The following is a 21108-nucleotide window of genomic DNA, read 5'->3' as shown; positions in this document are numbered from 1 at the left end:
TCCGCAGCCAGCTTCAGCTACTTAGTGAGGCCCTCTGCAACTTAGTGAGACCTGTTTCAAAATAATGAATAAAAAATAGGGCTGGGGGTGTAGCTCAGAGGTAGAATGACCCTGGGTTCAACCCCCAGTTCCACAAAAAAAGAAAAAACAAAACGCAAGGTAAAATCAGGCCGGGGGTGTAGGTCAAAGGTAGAATCCTCTGGGTTCGATCCCCAGTACCACCACCAAAAAGAAAAAAAAGAAAAAAAAAAGAAAAAAAATTGTGCGTCCAGGCATCCTGTAACACGCGTTCCTTTTGACACCGTTATTCTGGTAGGCTCGCAAGAAGCCGGGGACGAAACCATGGGGCAAGCAGTGTCCCTCTCTCCGCATTTCCTAATCCGACACGGCAGCCCAAAGGTCGGAGAACCACCAACTCACGCAACAGGTGAGACGTCCAAAGACTGCTTCCCAGGACAGCCCCCCTGCATCTGCGGGAATCATCTGGGTTCTAACCTCACCAGCCTGTCTTGGGGGGGGGGGTGTCTAGCAGCTTTCCAAAGATAACCTGCGCTAAACCCCGCAGTCATCCGAGGTCAAAGGCTTGGCCCGCGGGCCTCGCTCCGAACGCAGCTTGGTCCAGGGCCGGGCGGCGCGCCCGGGCGGCGGGCAGCGGCCCAAGCCTCGGGGCTCGCGGGCTCCAGGTCTTCCGAAGGCCGCGGGGCGGGCCTGGGCGCCGGGGGCGGGCACACGGGCGCCGCCCCTGCGCTCCCGGGGTCGGGTCTGCGCGCCCACCTCCAGCCGGTGCAGAGCCGGCGGCGGCCGTGCCCGTGGGCGCCTCCCGCTGCCCGCGCCCCGCACCTGCGCCCGCGCCCCCGGCCCGCCCCGCCGCCCGCACGTGGCGCCAGCTCGCGGGCTCCGGGCGGGTCCGAGCGGCCGGGGGCGGGGACGGGGACGGCCGGGGCGTGCCGCCGGCCCCCGGCTCCCGGAAGCGGCGGGCGCTGAGCATCCTCGGCTCCCGGGCGGCGCGCGAGCAAGATGCTGCCGGTGCACGCGGGGCTGAAGCCCAACCCGCTGCAGAGCGCCAACCTCTGCTCGCGCATCTTCTTCTGGTGAGTGGCGGAGGGGCGCGGGGACCCCCGGGAGGAGGCCGGGGACCCCGCGCGCACGCCCCGGGCGGCCTCCGCCGGCTGCTGAAGGCGCAGCGCGGAAGCGTGGCCGGCGCCTTTCGTTTTAGATAAGCAGCTGTGCACCTTTATCTCCACGCAGCCGCAGCCTCCTTAGCGTCCCGGGTCGGTGCCGTCCTCCGCTCGTGCCCCCGTGCCTCCCCGTGTCCCTGGCCAGGCATCTGTTGTCCGTACCGTTCGTCTCCGTGACATTGTCTTTCTGTCTTCCCGTGCGTGCCCGGGGATCTAGTTAGGGCAGATTTCAAGCGGGTAAGGCAGCAGGTTCTTAGAGTTTTTAGTTTATGAATGGGGACGCTGCCGGACGGGATCCGCTTCCACGGTTTGCCTTTGGCTGGGACACACAAGGCCAGGCTTTCCCTTTTTTTCTGGCGTGATCTTGCGTCCCACCTTTGAGGACCGCTGGGGGGGGGGGCGCCCAGAAGCCCCTGGGGTCTCACCTGGATCTCTGGTCATTAGAGATGCGGCCCATGGTCTTGATGCGGGTGGTCCGACAAGGAGTCCTTACTACTGATGGGTACCCGAGCTGGGAGGGCCCCCAGCCCTACCTGAGCAGCTGAAAACGACTTGGAGAAGTTTGTGTGCCGCTAGAGGCCGAGCTCAGAGCCGTTCTACCTCCTACCCGCGCCCCTTGCATCGTCCCTTGTGGTTTTGGAACAGGATTTTGCCAGGTTGCTGAGAGCCGTGCTAAATGGCCGAGGCCGGTCTTGACCTTTTCATCTTCCTGTCTCAGCCTCCCAAGTCCTGGGACCACAGGTGTGTGCCACCACCTGTATGACTATAAGTGACACTCTTAATTTTTGTGGTACTGGAGATTGAACCCAGGGGCATTCTATCTCTCAGCTACACCCCCAGCCCCATTTTTTTTTTTATTCTTTTATTTGGAATCAGGGTCTCACTAAGTTGTGGAGGGCCTGAGGTTGGCCTCGAACCTGTGATCCTCCCATCTCAGTCTCCCAAGTACTGGGATTACAAGCGTGCACTACCACACCCAGCGTATAAGTGACACTCTTACCTAAAAGTTCCCTGCTAGTGGCCTGGACTAGTAATGTGGGCCTGGTTCTTTGCTTACTCACACTTGGTTGATTATATAGGTTTTTTTTTTTTCTTGACATCTGACCTTCCATCTTCCCCATATATTCTATTTCCTTTTTTTTTTTCTTTTACGATAACACCTTGGGGATCCCAAGAAAATAAGTCATCTACTTGATTTAATTGGGTTGTATTCTGCTCTTGGCCAATTTGCTGCCATTAAGGAGAGTAGGGGAGTGGATGAGAAGGGTTATGGGTGTGGTTAATATAAAACATAACTCAAAGTAGGCAGACTGTTTAACCTTAGGCAGGGCTGCCAGGAAGGCCAGCATTGTGACCGTGCCTGGAGTCCCCGCTGCTGGAGGATCACTTGAGCTCAGAGTTTTTTTTTTTTTTTTTCTTGTACTGGGCATTGTACTCAGGGCTATTCTACTTCCCAGCTACATCCCCAGCCTGATTATTATTATTATTATTTTATTATTTATTTTATTTTATTTTTGGTGGTACTGGAGGTTGAACCCAGGGGCTTTTCTACCTCCGGGCTATACTCCTAGACCTATTTTATACTTTATTTACAAACAGGGTCTCACTAAGTTGCTGAGCCTGGCTTCGAACCTGTGTGGTCCTCCTGTCTCAGCCTCCCAATCGCTGGGATTACAGGTGTGCGCCACCACGCCCGACTTCTTATTTTTATTTTAAAACAGGGTCTTGCTAAGTTGCTGAGGGTCTTGCTGAGTTGCTAAGGCTGATCGTGAACCTGTGATCCTTTGTTCTCAGTCTCCCAAGGCCTGGGATCCTGCACCACTGTACCTCGCTTGAACAGTACTGGGGATGGAACCCTGGGTCCCCTGTGTGCTATCAAGAGGTCAGCCACTGAGCTACATCACCCCAAGGCCAGGAGGAGTTTGTGACTAGTGTGACCTTGTCTCAAAAAAAAAAAAAAAAAAAAAAGGAAAGAGAAAATCAAAGCATGCAGAATCCAGGGAGTGGGAAGGAAGGTGTTGATGGCCCATGGCTCCCATTGATGGTTTAGATGAGAAATGGAAACTCATTTCTGGTTCCCACCTGGGGGGAAAGGAGCCAGTATCTCTGTTTTACACCTAAACTCAAGCTGAGCTATTCTGATTAAGTTTTCCAGCATCACAGGGCAGGTGTTGGAGTAGGATCCAAACCTGGGCAGTTGGGCTCCTGCCTGCGTTCAGAGCTGCTGTGCCCAGTGGCTTTCACCCCGGAGTTTGCTCCTGAGAGCGCAGGGGAGGCGATCCCGACACCTCTTGTTCCTGCAGGCTGGGGTTTCTCAAGGGAGGTGCTTAGAATTCCCGCTGTGGGAATCGATGCGCATGAAGCATCTATTGCCGTGCTGTTCTGAAAGCAGGGCGCTCGGACCAGCGGCATCAGCATCCCCCGAGAGCTGGCTAGAGCTGCAGAGTCTCCCGCACCCGCTCCAAACCGAGCCAGTGAGACGAGAAACTCAGGGTGCGTGCACCCGTGTGTGTGTGTGTGTGTGTGTGTGTGTGTCTTAACAGCGCTGGGGGTGATGCTGATTTACGACCGGGAGGGCAAGCTGCCTTAAGCTGCTCTTCTCGTTGGCCTGGCCATTCCAGTATTATACTTTTAAAAGGGGCACCTGGTTTTGGGAAGCCAGCTCTTGACGATGATGAACATCCTATATTTAGTTACCTTTCGCAGTTGGAGGAATTAGAACACCTGAGGCCTCGTAGTGATTTCTTTGTGTATCCCTGTTGGTGCAAGTGAGAATGTTGAAATGAGCCCGGCCAGGAAGTGGCCTCCTCGAGACAAGGCCCGCCGTGGAGAGAAAAATCTATTTTTCACCTTCGTACTGGGTGTTTTGCTTTTTTCTTCTCAAATTTCTGCTTTCTGAACTTGTGAACTGGGAGCTGCTTACCCAAATGATGTCCTTATCTGGCCTGCTGACTTGTATACAGAACTCTTTCTGGGACTTTGTTGTATTTTGAACACAGTTTGGATTTGGGCCATACATTATAGATATCGATAATTGTGGCTTTTATAATAACAATATTTTGTGTGCTATTTCTGCGAGAAATTTAAAACTCTAGAAGCAAAGGGAAGGAGTTAGGGTGATTTATTTTCATTAAATAAATTGTATCTGCTGATACTTGTTTCTTCTCCCAAGACTTCTTTATGTGCACATTTGCACATGCCCACACACATGCTTTTTATTAAACTGTAAACTTTTTTTATTTTGGTCATACTGGGGATTACTAGCCCCTTTGAGAATTTTTTTTGAAACAGGGTACTGCTAGGTTGCTGAGGGTTGGTCCTAGGTTGCCGAGGCTGGCCTCAAACCTGGGATCCTCCTGTCTCAGCCTTCCGAGTACTGGGTTCATAGGCATGTGCCACCACACCTTACAATTGTAAGCAGATTTTTGAATATTGGTTTTATTAGTATTCATGGTATAAAACCTTTAAAACATATTTCATAGCTGGGAGTGGTGGCGCATGCTTGTAATCCCAGCACTTGGGAGGATGACACAGGAGGATTGCAGGTTTGTGGAGGCCCTCCTCAACTTAGTGAGACCCTGTTTCAAAATAAAGAATATGCCGGGCATGGTGGCACACACTTGTAATCCCCGCGCTTGGGAGGCGGAGACAGGAAGATTGCGCAGGTTCGAAGCCAGCCGCGCTGGCTTAAGAGACTCTGTTTCCAAATAAAAAAAAATATAAAAATAGGTCTGGGAGTGTAATCTGGAGGTAGCGGGGTTTCCAGGAACCCCAGTACCACCAAAAAAAAAAAAAAAGCCCAAAATAAAGAATAAGCCAGGCGTGGTGGTCCATGCTTGTAATCCCAGCGCTTGGGAAGCTGAGACAGGAAGATTGCAGGTCTGAAGGCAGCCTCACTCAGCTACTTAGTGAGGCTCTCAGCAACTTAGACCATTTCCAAATAAAATATAAAATAGGTCTGGGAGCCTCTGGGTTCCACCCCTAGTACCACCAAAAAAAAAAAAAAAAAAAGGAATAAAAAATTGGCCTGGAGGTATAGCTTGGAGGTAGAATGCCCCTGAGTTCAATCCCCATCACCACACACAAAAAAGACATATTTCTTATAATTTATATAGTCTTTAATGTTGAACATAGTTTGTTTCTAATGATTATATAATGCATATTCCTGTCCACATATTTTGGCCCAATTTATTTTTTTGGTGGTACTGGGGGTGGAACCTAGGGGCTTTCTACCTCTGGGCTACAATCTTAGACCTATTTCTATATTTTATTGGAGACAAGGTCTCACTAAGTTGCTGAGAACCTCACTAAGCTGAGACTGGCTTCGAACCTGTGCATCCTTCTGTCTCAGCCTCCCAAGCTCTGGGATTACAGTACCCCAAGAAGAAAAAAAAAAAAAAACCCAAGACCACTTAAATCTCCATATGCATGTTCTCTGAGCTATTTTCTGATTCCATTCCTAACATTAGAGGCAGCTAGAATTTCTTTTTGTGTTTCCTCTAAGCTAGGCCCCATCTTTTTCTTATGGAGCACATTTCCCCATTACTGTTTATTGAATAATTCTTTCTCCAGTTACTAGAAGTAAGTGGTGTAGCTTAGAAACCCTGTGTCCAGGCCCTCGAGACTCTCCCAGGAACCCTCCCGCTCCCGGGCGGCCTTGCGAGCCGTTCCGTGTGCTCAGCATCCCTCTGGCAGGCCGCAGGGTCAGGGATGCTGGCGTCTGCTGCAGATGGAGGGTGAACCGTGCAGCCCATCTTCCCCAGACAGGTGTGTGGTCCACACAGAGTGGTTAAAGCCGTGGTAGAAACTGCTGCCGGTGATGGGACAGACTCTCTGGAGACCCGTCTTAGAGAAGGACCTGCGGGTAGAAACGCAAGTGGCTTAGAGCGTTTGTCTGTGTGGGGGCCGCCAGGCAACATGCAGATGTATTTAATTAAAACAATTATTTTTGTGGTATTGGGGATTGAACCCAGGGGCATTCTATCTCTGAGCTACATTCCCAGCTCTGTTTAATTTTTATTTTGAAATAAGGTCTCACTAAATTGCTGAGCGCCTCTGAAGTACTGGGATTACAGGTGTGCCCTATCATGCCCGGCTGCATTAAACTTCTTTTTTTTGGTGGTACTGGGGACTCAATTTAGGTGCATTCTGCCTCTGAGCAACACCCTAGCCCTCTTTTGCTTTATGTATGTATTTATTTTTGGTACTGGGGATGGAACCCAGGGGCATTCTACCCTTGAGCCACACCCCAGCCCGATTTTTTATCCTTTATTTTGAAATGGTCTCACTATGTTGCAGAGGGCCTCACTAAGGAGCTGAGGCTGGCCGCGAACCATGCTCCTCCTGTCTCAGCCTCCCCAGTACTGGATTATAAGTGTGGCCACCACACCTGGCTCTGTTTACTTTTTTACTTTGAAACAGGGTTTCACTAAGTTGAGGAGGGCCTCACTGAGCTGTTCAAACTTGTGATCTTTCTGTCTCCGCCTCATGAGTATGGGGGTTACTTGCATGCCCAGCTGCATTTCGTTTAATGTTTGTTTGTTTGTTTGTTTGTTTGTTTTTGCAGTGCTGGGGATGGAACCCAGGGACATTCTCTCTCTGAGCTACACCCCAGCCCTAATTTTTATTTATCTATTTTTGGTGTGTGTGGTACTGGGGATGGAACGTAGGGGCTTTTCTACCTCAGGGCTGTACTCCCAGCCCTATTTTATACTTTGGAAACAGGGTCTCACTAAGTAGCTGAGGCTGGCTTTGAACCTGTGGGATCCTCCTGTCTTAGCCTTCCAAGCGCTGGGATTACAAGTGTGAGCCACAACGCCTGGCGATTTATTCTTTATTTGGAAACAGGGTCTCCACTGAGTTGTAGAGGGCCCCACTAAGTAGCTGAGGCTGTCAGCAAACCACATTCCTCCTGTCTCAGCCTCGCAAATGCTGGGATTACAAGTGTGCACTACCATGTCCAGTTCGTCTGCGTTAAATTAATGAATCATTGAATTATTTTTGTAATACTGGAGATGGAATCCAGGGGCATTCTACCTCCAAGCTACATCCCCAGCCCTACGCGAACCGTAGTCTTCCCGTCTCAGCCTCCTGAATGCTGGGATTACAAGTGTACACCACCACGCCTGGGTTCAGCTGCATTTAATTTAATTTTTGTTTTAATAATAATAATAATAATAATATTATTATTATTATTAATTATTTTATTTTTTTTGCGGTGCAGGGGATGGAACCCAGGGACATTCTACCTCTGAGCTGCACCCTCAGCCCTATTTTATTCTTTATTTTGAAACAGGGTCTTGCTGAGTTGCAAAGGGCCTCACTAAGTTGCTGAGGCTGTTCTCAAACCGCTATCCCCCTGTCTCAGCCTCCCAAATGCTGGGATTACAAGCATATGCCACCTCATCTGGTTTGCATTTAATTTTTTTTTTTTTTTGTGGTACTGGGGATGGAACCCTTCTACCTCCAGGCTACACTCCCAGACCTATTTTATATTTTTATTTGGAAACAGGTCTCTTAAGCCAGTGAGGCTGGCTTTGAACCTGTGTGATCCTCCTGTCTCTGCCTCCCAAGTGCGGGGATTACAAGTGTGCGACACCACGCCTGGCTTGCATTTAATTTTAAATGTGATGTTTTGATTCCATTTTTGGACTACCTCTTATATAAATCTCTTTCGTATATTTTTCATTAACGGTAGGAAGTCCAGAGCCGGGCGTGGTGGCGCACGCTTGTAATCCCAGCATTTGGGAGGCTGAGACTGGAGGATCGCGGTTCGCGGACAGCCTCAGCTACTTAGTGAGGCCCTCTGCAACTCAGTTGAGACCCCGTTTCAAAATAAAGAATAAAAAATAGGGCAGGGGGTGTAGCTCGGAGCCCCTGGGTTCCATCCTCAGACCCACCCCCCCGCCCCCCAAAAAAAACAAACTGTAGGAAGTCCCAATGTTGTAGGTGGAGGCTGGGTTAGCTTGCCAGGGCTCTTTTTTTGTGGCTTGATCCAGCTCATAAGTTGATGAGTTTTAGCAATTTTATCTACTAACTACAGCCCCAGACAACATCGGGAACCCCCTCTGCATGTAGCCCACTTTATACACAGATCTTCTTTTGCCTTTATCCTTTCCTCCTGCATTAGTCAGCATGAGAGGGGCGCCCGAGTGTCCCTTCTGCCTGCCAGGGGGGTCCTCCAGTGGTCCCTCCTTTGGTTGGCTCTCCTGCCTCCTTGAGGGGCACCTGGCCCAGCCTGCTGTGCCGTTGCTGGGACGTGGAGCCTGTGCCTGGGCACCACGGGCCTCCTGCGCCTTCCTCCTAAGCCTCAACCTGAAACTTTTCTCTGGGGCTGAGGAACCCTGGGCCTCCTGGTGCGATGCCACCCGCCTTCCCTCTTTGCGTGAGTTCCAAAGCCCTGTGGGCAGTGGGTGGAAGAAGGAAGATTCCCCTAAAACAACGTGGGCATCCGCCTGCTTGTAAACCTCTCCTACCTCCTGTTGCTCTTGAGAACAAACTAGAATTCCTTTTTTTGTGGTATTGGGGATTGAACCTAGGGGCATTCTACCTCTAAGCTACATCCTCATCCCCCCTCCCCCTTTATTTTTTTGGTGGTACTGGGGGTGGAACCCAGAGGCTTTCTACCTCCAGGCTATACTCCCAGACCTATTTTTTTAATATTTTATTTGGAAACAGGGTCTCACTAAGTTGCTGAGAGCCTCACTACATATCTGAGGCTGGCTTCAAACCTGTGCGATCCTCCTGTCTCAGCCTCCCAAGCGTGGGGATTACAAGCATGTGCCACCATGCCCGCCTTCTCATCCCTTTTTTGAAAAATTTTATTTATTTATTTTGCGGTACTGGGGATGGAACTCAGGGGCATTCTACCTTCGAGCTACACCCTCAGCCCTATTTTTTATTCTTTATTTTGAAACAGGGTCTCACTGAGTTGCAAAGGGCCTCACTAAGTAGTAGCTGAGGCTGTCTGCGAACTGCCATCCTCCTGTCTCAGCCTCCCAAATGCTGGGATTACAAGCATGCGCCACCACGCCCGGCTCTATTTATTAATTTTAAAGCTCTGAGCCACTCTCTAGCCAGATGCATTTGCCGTATTCTCAGTGACAATCTACGTTCTAACAAGAGCTTGGCAGGGCAGACCTGCAGCCAGTGCCAGCCTACGGCCTGGCTTGGCAAATCATGTCTCATTGGTGCACAGCCATGCTCGTTCACTTAGAGGGACTGTTGCCAGGCGTGGTGGCACATGCTTGTAATCCCATTACTTAAAAAAAAAACAACAACCTATGCTGGGCGTGGAGGCGCGCATTTGTAATCCTCAGACTTGGGAGGATGAGACCGGAGGACTGCAAGTTTGAGGTCAGCCTTAGCAATTTAGTGAGACTCTATTTAAGAAAAAATAAGCCGGGCGTGGTGGCACACGATTGTAATCCCAGCATTTGAGAGACAGACAGGAGGATCGTGGTTTGAGGCCAACCTCAGCTTCTTAGTGAGGCCCTGTACAACTCAGTGAGACCCTGTTTCAAAATAAAGACTAAAAAATAGGGCTGTGGGTGTGGTGTAGCTTGCAGGTAGAATGCCCAGTACCACTCACACAAAATAAGATGGCGGGGGGAAGTATAGCTTGGAGGGAGAATATCCCTGGGTTCAGTTCCCAGTACCACTAAAAAATATATTTAGGAGCCGGGCGTGGTGGCGCACGCTTGTAATCCCAGCATTCAGGAGGCTGAGACTGGAGGATCGTGGTTTACAAACAGCCTCAGCCACTTAGTGAGGCCCTCTGCAACTCAGTGAGATCCTGTTTCAAAATAAAGAATAAAAAAATAGGGCTGGGGGTGTAGCTCAGAGGTAGAATGCCCCTGGGTTCCATCCCCAGTACTGCCAAAAAAAAAATATATATATATATTTATTTATTTATATGATCTGTTAAATGTTTTGCTTTCTCCCAAATGCCTAGAACAGGGACCAGTGGACCTTTTCTGGAAAGGGCTAGATAGGAAATATTTTAGGTTTTCTTGGTAAATGAAGTTTTGTTTCGTTTTGCAACTACCCAACTCTATCGGCACAGCCTTTTCTGGGGTAGAGCGCTGGGCTCTGATGCGCGGTGCACTGTAGTCGTGAGAGGAGGAGGAAGGTCTGGGCTGTCTCGCTGGGTCTGTCCTGAACAGTGAGCAGGTGCTGTTCCCACCAGGTGGGACGGTGAAGCCGGCAGGAGGACCAGGTTGGAGGAGATCGGGGGTCAGTTGGTTGGTTGGTTGGTTTATATATTAATTTAGATACTGGGGATTGAAATTAGGAGCATTCTACCTCTGAGCTACACCTCTATCTGAATTTTCTTTTTTCTTTGTTTCTTTTTTTTTTTTTTTTGTGGTCCTGGAGATGAAACCCAGGGCATCCTACCTCCGAACTGTAACCCCAGCCCTATTTTTTATTATTTATTTTGAAACAGGGTCTCACTGAGTTGCAAAGGGCCTCACTAAGTAGCTGAGGCTGTCCACGAACTGTAATCCTCCAGTCTCAGCCTCCCAAATGCTGGGATTCCAAGCGTGCGCCATCACGCCTGGCTGTTATATCTTATTTGGAAAGCAGCCTCTCAGAGGGCGGAGGGCCTCGCATTGCTGAGGCTGGCCATGAACCTGGGATCCTCCGGTCTCAGCCTCCCAGGTATGGAAATTACAAGTGTGTGACTCCATTCCCAGCATAGGTATTATTGTGTGTGTGTGTGTGTGTGTGGGGGGAGGTACTGGGGATTGAGCCCAGGGGCATTCTACCTCCAAGCTACGTCCTCAGCCTTATTTTTATTTTGAAACAAGGTCTCCCTAGGCTGATGAAGGGTCTCACTACTTGCTGAGACTGTCCTTGAACCTGCGATCCTCCTGTCTCAGCCTCCCAGATACGGGGAGGGGTTTATTTTGGGCCAGGTTGCATTTGGCATGCCTGCTGCACATGCTAGTGGTGATGCTGAGTAGGAAGTGGTCCGGGGTCCGGGGCTCCGGGAGGGGTCTGAGCTGGAGGTAAACTGGGCATCACGCAGGGATGTCTCTAGCTCTGTAGATCCCTCCCTCCCTCCTTCTCTGCTTCTCTCCCTCCTCTCCTTGGGCTTGCAAAGCCTGGGCTGTACCACTAAGCCACACCCTCAGCCCTCATTTTTCTTCTTCTTTTCTTTTTTGGTGGTACTGGGGTTCCTGGAAGCCCTTCTACCTCTGGGCTACACTCCCAGACCTATTTTTACATTTCTATTTGGAAACAGGGTCTCCTAAGCCAGTGCGTGTGGCTGGCTTCGAACCTACGCGATCCTCCTGTCTCCGCCTCCCAAGCGCGGGGATGACAAGTGTGCGCCACCACGCCCGGCCTCATTTTTCTTTCTAGTTTAATACACAGCTGTTTATCAGCTGGCCTCTGTTATGGTTGAGTCATCTGGGCAGCCGTAAAAATACCTGCGTTTGGTCCTTTCCTAGACCAATTTGCATCATAATTTCTTCGTGGAGTGGTGATGCCCAGGAACCTGTCTTGGGTCCCTCGGAGTTAGGTATGGACAATAAAAACCAAGGACGCCGGGCGTGGTGGCGCACCCTCGTAACTCCAGTATTCGGGAGGCTGAGACTGGAGGATCGCTGTTCTCGGACAGCCTCAGCTACTTAGTGAGGCCCTCCGCAACTTAGTGAGAGCCTGTGTCAAATAAAGAATAAGAAATAGGGCAGGGGTTGTAGTTTGGAGGTTGAATGCCCCTGGGTTCCATCCCTAGACCCGCAAAAAAAAAAAAAAAAACCCAAAACAAAAAACAATAAACAACAACAAACCAAGGACCCCGATAACCAGCTTCCCAAAGTTGAAATCATTTCTATGTATGTTTTCATTTTCTGGCCCAGAGTTCTAGACTGTTCGAATCCCTACCCCTTTCAGGTTCCTCTCAAAGGACTTGCTGATCTCCAAGCAGGAGAATAATGTCCAGAATGGGACGTGGTCAGCCCTTGCCGTGGAGGCAAGTGTCCTGAGGTGTGCCGGGAATTTTTTTTTTTTTTTTGGTGGTACTGGGGGTGGAACCCACGGGCTTTTCTACTTCTGGGCCATACTCCCAGACCTTTTTTATATTTTATTTGAGAAACAGGGTCTCACTAAGTTGCTGAGAGCCTCACTAAGTAGCCGAGGCTGGTTTCGAACCCGTGCGATCCTCCTGTCTCAGCCTCCCAAGCGCGGGGATTACAAGCGTGCGGCACCGCGCCGGGCAGTGTGTGTGCCAGGAATCTTAGCGGCACCTTAGAGCAACTCCTCGCCGAAGGGGCTCTGTCGCCCTGGGTCGCGGTGAGGGAAGGTCAGCCCGGTGGGACGGGCTGGAGCTGAGGCTTTTGTCGGGTCTTACAAATCCCAGGGTGTGAGTTTGGCCTGTGTCAGGTGTTTGTGTCCTCACCGCAGGTCAGAGGTTGCTTGGGCTCACGAGGTTAATAGGAGGGACGTTTCACACTTGTGAGTATAAAATTGCTCACCTAATGAGTGGATTTTATTTGCCGTCTTTATTGGCGTGTTTTATTGGTGAGGGTGTAATTGAGGTTTTGTGATAAATCCACTTGACCACTTGCCTTGTCACCTCTTGGAGTGACCCGTCACCCGCTGGACGGTACGCGGTCTGGCTCCCACATCCTGGGAAGTGTCTGTCCTGTTGCAGAAGGACGGTTGCCGGTGGTTTACCGTGGAGGGGTCTTAGTGTCGCAGACCCAAAGTTGGCAGTTGTGTGAATGTTGAGTGTTTATTATTATTATTATTATTATTATTATTAATTTATTATATTCATTTATTTATTTTTTTGGTGGTACTAGGGGTGGAACCCAGACGCTTTCTACCTCCGGGCTATACTCCCAGACCTATTTTCTATTTTATTTGGAAACAGGGTCTCACTAGGTTGCTGAGAGCCTCACTAAGTAGCTGAGGCTGGCTTCGAACCCGTGCGATCCTCCTGTCTCAGCCTCCCAAGCGCGGGGATTACAAGCGTGCCCACCACGCCCGGCTCTAAAGATCTGTTTTAAAAGACAGACAACAAAGGGAAATTTAATTCACACTCAGAACTGGCCTTTATCCGTGGAAGCACTTTGAAAACTAAACTGGGCCAGGCTTTGTGGTGCGCGCCTATAATCCCAGTATTTGGGAGGCTGAGACAGGAGGATCACAGGTTGAAGGCTGGCCTCGGGACAGAGCGGGACTCTCAGCAACTTAGACTCTGTTTCAAAAAAAAAAAAAAAAAACGGAAAGGACTGAGGGTGTAGCTTGAAGTAGAATGCCCTTGTGTTCAAACCCGAGCACCCCCCACCCCCAGCCAAAATAAAAACAACTACTAGTATTACTCCTAAGAAGTCTCCCGGAAAGTAGTTCCACTGTGTGCGGCGCCTCACTGCCCCCTCGTCCTTCCGTGGACGGCGTCGCCAGCTGGTAGCCAGGTGTGGACCAGCCGTCCGGAGGCAGGGGGCGACTGGCCAGGGCTGAGGGTAGCTGGCTCCGGCCCGCCTGGAGCGCAGATGCTCGGTGACGCCTGTTCCTGCCGAGCAGACGGAAAGCCCGGCCGCCATCGCTGCTGAGAGTCAAGCTCGTGGCACCAGGCGGCCTCGCTTCCCTGCCCCGCGGGCACCCTAGTTCCTGGGCAGTCGGCGTGCGGCCTTCCTCTGCCCAGTGGTGTTGCTGCCCAGTCCCCTCTGCGCCTCCTGTCCAGAGTGCCCAGCATGGCAGGGCACCGCCCCAAGTCCTGAGCCTCAGGCCCACAATTCCAAGATAGTGTGCGGACCTCCTGAGTGTCAGGTGCTGGTGTGTGTGTGTGTGTGTGTGTGTGTGTGTGTGTGTGTGTGTAGAGAGAGAGGAGAGAAGAGATACTGGCGATGGAACCCAGGAGCTTTCTATCACGAACTACATTCCCAGGCCTTTTTTTGTTTTGAAATAGTCTTCTAAATTACCACACACTCGCCTCAAACCTGCAATCCTCTGGTCTCAGTCTCTCTCTCTCTCTCTTGTACTGGGATTGAATCCAGGGGCATTCTATCTGTAAGCTCCACACCCAGTCCATTTTTTATTTTTATTCTTTATTTAGAAACAGTCTAAGTTGCAGAGGGCCTCACAAGTTGCTGAGGCTGGCCATGAACCTGCAAGCCTCCCGTCTCAGCCTCCCAAGTACTGGGATTGAACCTAGGTGTGTGCCACCCACCCAACTAATTTATTAATCCTCCCTCCCTCCCTCCCTCCCTCCCTCCCCCTTTTCTGTGGTGCTAGGATTGAACCCAAGGGCATTCTACCTCTGAGTTACACTCGCAGCCTTATTTTTTATTCTTTATTGTGAAACAGAGTCTCACTAAGTTGTGGAGGGCCTCACTTAAGTAGCTGAGGCTGGCCTCGAACTCACATCCTCCTATTTCAGCCTCCCAAGTACTGGGATTACAAACGTGCCCACCACGCCTGGCTGTTTCGTTCATTTGTTCATTCATTCCTTTTCTATTTTTTAACACCTCTGGCCGCGCAGGCAGGGAGCTGTAAGTGCTGCTCACCGGGTGTGTGCCGCGTAGGCTGGCTTAGCCACCCAGCTGCTAGACTGTCATGGCCATGAAGGCAGACTTCCTGTCTCTGTGTTAATCCCTGTCGGGTGTCCCCAGAGCCCGGGCAGTCCTGGCTCACAGGCTCTGGCCATGTGCTGAGTGAACACGTGGACAGCCCGTCGGCCGGTCGGCCGGCCACTGCCACCGCCGCCCACCCCTTTCTCTCTGCTGCAGGGGGTGCTAATTACAGAAGAGAAATCCCCATGTCCCCGTCCCCCAGCCTCCCAAGAACTGGGATCACAAGCCTGTACCGCCATGCCCAGCTATCCTCGGGTTAAAGGTGAAGGCTTGCCCAAGGTCACACAGATAGCAGGACGCCAAGCAGGACTTCAAGTCCAGGCTGTGCAAAGCTGGGTCGCTGTGCTTAATATCTGCACTAGATAAGACCCTTCTGGCCGCAGCGTGCGGGGGGGTGGGGGGCAGGACTGGAGCTGGTGCGGCCCAGGTGAGAGGCGGCGGATCGGGGACCTATGGCCGGGAGCTGGGGTGCAGCTCTTGGACCTCAGAGTCTGGAAACATCCTTCGCCCTCAGGGAGAGGAGGGAGCCTTTTAGGGCCTGTGGTGGGGCCTCTTAGGACCTGGCTGTGCTTGGAATTGCTAAGTGTCTTGTCCCCAAGAAAGTAGGACTATTTTGAGTGACGGGAAGGAGGGGCTGGAGACCTTCACAGTCAGTTCCACCCATGGAAGACACACTGCGGCTGTGCGGCTGTGCGGCTGTGCGGCTGTGCGGCTGTGCGGCTGTGCGGCTGTGCGGCTGTGCGGCTGTGCGGCTGTGCGGCTGTGCGGCTGTGCGGCTGTGCGGCTGTGCGGCTGTGCGGCTGTGCGGCTGTGCGTGACCGGCGCTCTTGGACTGGGGTGGGGCCGCGCGGGAGCGGTGGTTCTCAGAGAGGGCCCGGCATGTGGGGGCTCCTTAGAATAAGGCAGCTGGGAGCTGTGCCGCAGCATACCTGTACTCCCAGTATGTGGGAGGCTGAGGCAGGAGGATGAAAGGTTGGAGGCCAGCCTGAGCAACTTAGTGAAACTCTTGTTTCAAAATAAAAACTAAAATCTGGGTGCAGGTGAGCGTTTTGGCCCGTGCTTGTAACTCCAGTATTTGGGAGGCTGAGATAGGAGGATTGTAGGTTCAAGGCCAACCTCAGCAATGCAGTGAGGCTCTCAATTTAGCAAGCCTCTGTTTCAAAATAAAAAATAAAGCCAGGTGTGGTGGCACAAGTTTGGAATTCTAGCACTTGGGAGGCTGAGGCAGGAGGATGGCAGGTTTGCAATGAGACCCTGTTTTTTTTTTTTTTTTCTTCTTTTTTTTTCAGGTCTGGGGATGGAACCCAGAGGCATTTGACCTCCGAGCTACACCCCCTGCCCAATTTTTTATTCTTTATTTTGAAATAGGGTGTCACTGAGTTGCAAAGGGCCTCACTAAGTGGCTGAGACTGTCCATGAACCAGGATCCTCCTGTCTCAGCCTCCCGAATGCTGGGATTACAAGTGTGCGCGACTAGGCCCAGCTGAGACCCTGTTTTAAAATAAAGGATAAAAAATAGGGTTGGGAATGTAGCTCAGAGATAGAATGCCCCTGCGTTTTATCCCCAGTACCACACACACACACACACACACACACACACACACATACACACACACACGTGCGTGCGTGCGAATACACAAAAAATTAAAATAAAAAAAGGGCTGGGGTGTAGTTTGGAGGTAGAAAGCTCCTGGGTTCCATCCCCAGACACACACACACACACACACACACACACACACGCACACGCACACACGCACACGCACACACACAGATAAAAAAGGTTGGGTGCCCTGGTTCAGGCTTATAATCCTAGTACTGGGAAGCTGAGACAGGAGGACTGTAGGTTGCAGGACCAGCTCATCAATTTAGCAAGACCCTCAGCAACTTAGTGAGACCTTGTTTCAAAAATATAAATATAAAACGGGCTGGAGTCTAGCTCAGAATAGAATGCACCTGGGTTCAATCCCTCCTGCCATAAAGCAAATCAGACTGGGAAGCAGAATGATCTTGGGTTTAATCCCCAGTACTACCACAAAAGAAAACACCACAAACAAGCAAGCAAACCAGAATGAACACTCAAGAGAGAAAAAAGAAAAGCATATACCCAGCAGACCTGTTGAATCAGACGCTCTGTGGATGTGCCCTCGGTCGGTCCGTCTGTCTGTCTGTCTGTCTCTCTCTCTCTCTCTCTCTCTCTGTGGTACTGGGAATTGAACTCGGAGGCATTCTTCTTCTGAGCTACACCCCCGAGCCTTTATTTTTATTTAGAAACAGGGTCTTATTAGGTTGCTGAGAGGCTCACTTGCTGGCCTCAAACCTGTGACCTTCCTATCTTTGCTTCCCAAGTACTAGGATTTTAGGTGCACACCACGATACCTGGCTCAGTTAAGTTTTTTTCTTTTTTCTTTTTTGGTAGCATTGAGGATTGAACCCAGGGGCATTCTACCTCTGGGCTATACCCCCAGCCCTTTTTATTTATTAATTTTATTTTGAAATAGGGTCTCACTAGTTGCTGAGGCTGGCTTTTCCTGTTTCAGCCTCCCAAGTACTGGGATTACAAGCCTGTGCCACCACTCCCAGCTAGGCGGTGTATTTATTTATTTATTTGTTTATTTATTTATTTATTTATTGCAGTACTGGGGATGGAACCCAGAGACATTCTACTGCTGAGCTACACCCCAAGCCCTATTTTGTAATTCGTTATTTTGAAACCAGGTCTCACTGAGTTGCAGAGGGCCTCACTAAGTTGCTGAGGCCGGCTTTGAACCTGCGATCTTCCTGTCTCAGCCTCCCAAGTGCTGGGATTACCTGTGTCTGCTCCACACCCGGCTTACCAATGGTTTTGACCCTCTACTTCACCTGCTCAGCACAGATCCCTCTTCTCTCTCTCTCTCTCTCTCTCTCTCTCTCTCTCTCTCTCTTTTTGGTGGTACTGGGGGTGGAACCCAGGGACTTTTCTACCTCCAGACTATACTCCCAGACCTATTTTATACTTTATTTGGAAACAGGGTCTCACTAAGTTGCTGAGAGCCTCACTCAGTAGCTGAGGCCGGCTTTGAACCTGCGATCCTCCTGTCTCAGCCTCCCAAGCGCTGCGATTACAAGTGTGCAGCACCACGCCCGGCTTCCCCTCCTCACAGTTTGGAGTGAGCTCAGGTATGATTCCTGAAGCTCTCCGGATGAGGAGATGGTTCCCATCCAGAGCGCTGACTCACGGGGTTGACACGAGGGGAAGCATGTCCCGTCCCCGACAAGGCAGTGTAATGATCGCTCTTGAAATCGGGCCGCTGTTACTGTTGGTACAAGTTCCCTGGCTCCAGGTGGGGCGTGTCCTTGGCATGGCCGCTATCCAGTGTGAGCTTTGTTCTTTTAGGCTACCAAGTGACTCAGGCTTTTGCTCTGAATTTTCTCTATTATATCTACATGCAAATTTCCCAGGCTCTTTTACCTTTGGGAAAAGCCCGTGTAAGTCCTGCAGGTAGCCAACACTAGTAGCTAAGAAAAGAGAGGGCTGCGTTGTTCTCTCAGGCAAACTCAAAGTTCTCTTTCCTCTCTCCCTTTAGTACTTCTAATACTTGGGAGGCTTGAGGCAGGAGGATTGAAAGTTTGAGACCAGCCTCAGCAGTTTAGTAGACTCCCTTTGGCAATTATAAGGGCTAGCTGGCCATTGTTGTGGACATTTGTAATCCCAGTACTTGGGAGGCTGAGACAGGAAGATTGCAGGTTCAAGGACAGCCTCAGCAGGTATTGAGACTCTCATCAACCTAGGGAGACCTTGTTTCAAATAAAAAAATACTGAGCGTGGTGGCCCATGCTTTTAATCCTAGCACATGGGAGGCTGAGGCAGGAAAATCCAAGATTTGTGTCTACCCTCAGCTACTTAATAATGCCATCCACAACTTAACGAGACCCTGTTTCAAAATAAAGAATATAAAATAGGGCTGAGGGGATAGCTCGGAGGTAGAATACCCCTGGGTTCCATTCCTAGTTCCTAAAAAAAATAAAAAAATAAAATAGGGCTGGGGGTGTAGCTCAGAGGCAGAATGCCCTGGGTTCAATCCCCAGTACCACAAAAAGAAAGGAAGAAAGAAAGAAAGAAAAAGAAAAGAAGGGGGTGGGGGAGATGTCATGGACCTTGGCCATTTCTGCTAGAAGCTACCTGGGAAATACGTTGAAGACATTTTTTTTTTTTTTCCTTTTCGGCACTGGGATGGGCCCCAGGGGCATTCATTCTACCTCCGAGCTACACCCCCAGCCTTATTTTTTTTTTTTATTCTTCTTTATTTTGAAACAGGGTCTCACTGAGTTGCAAAGGGCCTCACTAAGTAGCGGAGGCTGTCTGCAAACGGAGATCCTCTGGTCTCAGCCTCCCCAGTGCTGAGATTACAAGCGTGCACCACCATGCCTGGCTAAATTGAAGACTTTCAAGGGGGAATTCCACCCGGCCAGCTCATCTGCGTGGTTCCTTGGGAGGGATCCTTCCCGGTAAGGAGGAGGCGCATTTTCTAGAAGTCCCTTCTATGGAGGACGTGGCGCAGCTGGAAGGACTCCCACAGAGCAGTGGTCTCAGGATCTAGAAGAGGGAATGTGTTGCTTTTGAGTTCTAGGAATGATGTTTTTTTTATGAAAGTACAGAACAGAGCCGTCGAGTGGATGAACGCGTCCGGTGGTGGCAAAGGAGGTGGCGGCGGCGTCTTCATGAGGATTGGGGTGTCCTCCCGGGGAGCCGTCCTGTGGAACTGGGCAGGGAGCCGGCCCCTTCAGCCCGGCCCTGTGGGTCCTGCGGTTCCTGGGAGCTGGTGAGCCGGGCTGGAGGTCTCAGCCTCCCTGCCTCCCTGTTCCGTCTTCCCCAGGCCTCTATCGCTGCGCTCCTGGGCTCAGCTGATTGGCACCATTTACCTGTTTCGCATGGGGTGGGGGCTTTGAAGGTGGGGTCACCTCCCTGCTCCTGAAGGTGTCCCCCTTCCCTTCACCCCGCCATTCTGACCACGGCAGGACCCCCTGAGACTTTCTTATTTTTATTTTTATCTTTATTTATTTATTTATTTATTTATTTATTTTTTCTTTTAACAATTTTTTATTGAACATAAATAGTTTACATTTAAACTATATTTGGTGCCCTCTCCCCCACCCCCGTTTTCCCTTCCCCCCTCCCACCAATGGTTGTTCAGGTTAACCATGTCATATTCATAATTTTGCACATATTCAGATGTAGACCCTCATTAATCAAGATCAGCCTTCCTCCTCTCCTATCTTTCCATTCAAACTTTGCTGATATTTCCCCTCCATTATCTGGAGTCCCACTGGTATCCTCTGTGTTCCCTAGTTTGGGCATATTAGAGGAAACATATGTACCTTCTCCTTCTGTGCTTGGCTGATCTCACTTAACATAATGTTCTCCAGGGCTTTCCATCTTCTTGCAAATGATATAATTTTGTTCTTCTTTATGGCTGAATAGAATTCCATTGTGTGTATTTCCCACAGTTTTGCTATCCATTCATCTGTTGATGGAGATCTGGGTTGGTTCCATATTTTGGCTATTACAAATTGTGCTGCTATGAACATAGGTATGCATATGTTGCTGTAGTTCTCTGAATTCAACCCCTTTGGAAAGATACCCAGGAGTGGTAGAGCTGGATCATATGGTGGATCTATTCCCACCTTTCTTAGGAATCTCCACACAGATCTCCATAGTGGTTGAACTAGTTTGCATTCCCACCAACAGTGTAAAAGGGTTCCTTTTTCCCCACATCCTCGCCAGCATTTGTTGTTTGCTTTCATGAACCGTTTTCTAACATTTTTGGCAGCCTCCTCCTCTAAGACAAGGTGGAACGCCCCTCTAAGCTTCAATTAAGGTTTGCAAACTCCTATATCCGCAATTAACCTTCGCAGCCCGTGTTTGCGAACGGGTTGCCAGGGCGGCTCCAGCCAAGGAAACTGAGGTGCAAAGAGGTTAATTTTCATGCCAAAAGTAATAGAGTGAACAAAGGGAGCGGGCCGGGCTGTCAGATTCCTATCATCTGATACCGAAGGGCACATGCAGAGCGCCCCGGGGCAGGTAGGCAGAGGGGCAGTCACATCCTGGATCCTGGAAGGGCTTCGCGGAGCACACCGCGCTTCAAATGGCATTGTGTGGTGGGTTACTGCGCGCAGAAACACTCCTTCCTGTCCTTAAAGTCCTGAGAAGGGCGCCTCCTGGAGCGGGCCACCCTTCAGAAGTGGATTCCCTTCCCGAGGGTCAGAGATCTGCTGTCGATATTTTGGCCACATCTTAATTTCAGGGGTGTCGCCCGGTTCCCGATGGGATTTGGTGCTTGGTTAGATTGTAGAGAAAAGGGTTTGTGGTC

At 50.5% G+C, this 21108-nt stretch overlaps 1 protein-coding gene across 3 annotated transcripts in view; it reads left to right on the top strand.

The window, feature by feature from the left end:
• Nucleotides 1-1017: 1017 nt before the first annotated feature.
• The window catches only part of ABCC4 (ATP binding cassette subfamily C member 4 (PEL blood group)), a gene marked incomplete at both ends in the record, with an annotated part of 289171 nt that continues 269080 nt past the window's right edge, over nucleotides 1018-21108 (top strand). For all 3 annotated transcript variants that reach the window (XM_080688958.1, XM_080688957.1, XM_080688956.1), the window contains one exon: nucleotides 1018-1091. In XM_080688958.1, the coding sequence (XP_080545084.1) occupies nucleotides 1018-1091 (74 nt within the window). The remainder of the gene's footprint in view (nucleotides 1092-21108) is intronic.

Source organism: Muscardinus avellanarius (genome assembly GCF_963383645.1).
Source record: "Muscardinus avellanarius genome assembly, chromosome: 2".
Lineage (NCBI taxonomy): Eukaryota > Metazoa > Chordata > Mammalia > Rodentia > Gliridae > Muscardinus > Muscardinus avellanarius.
The sequence above is the reverse complement of the archived record's forward strand: the minus strand, read 5'-3'. Positions and strand labels throughout refer to the sequence as shown.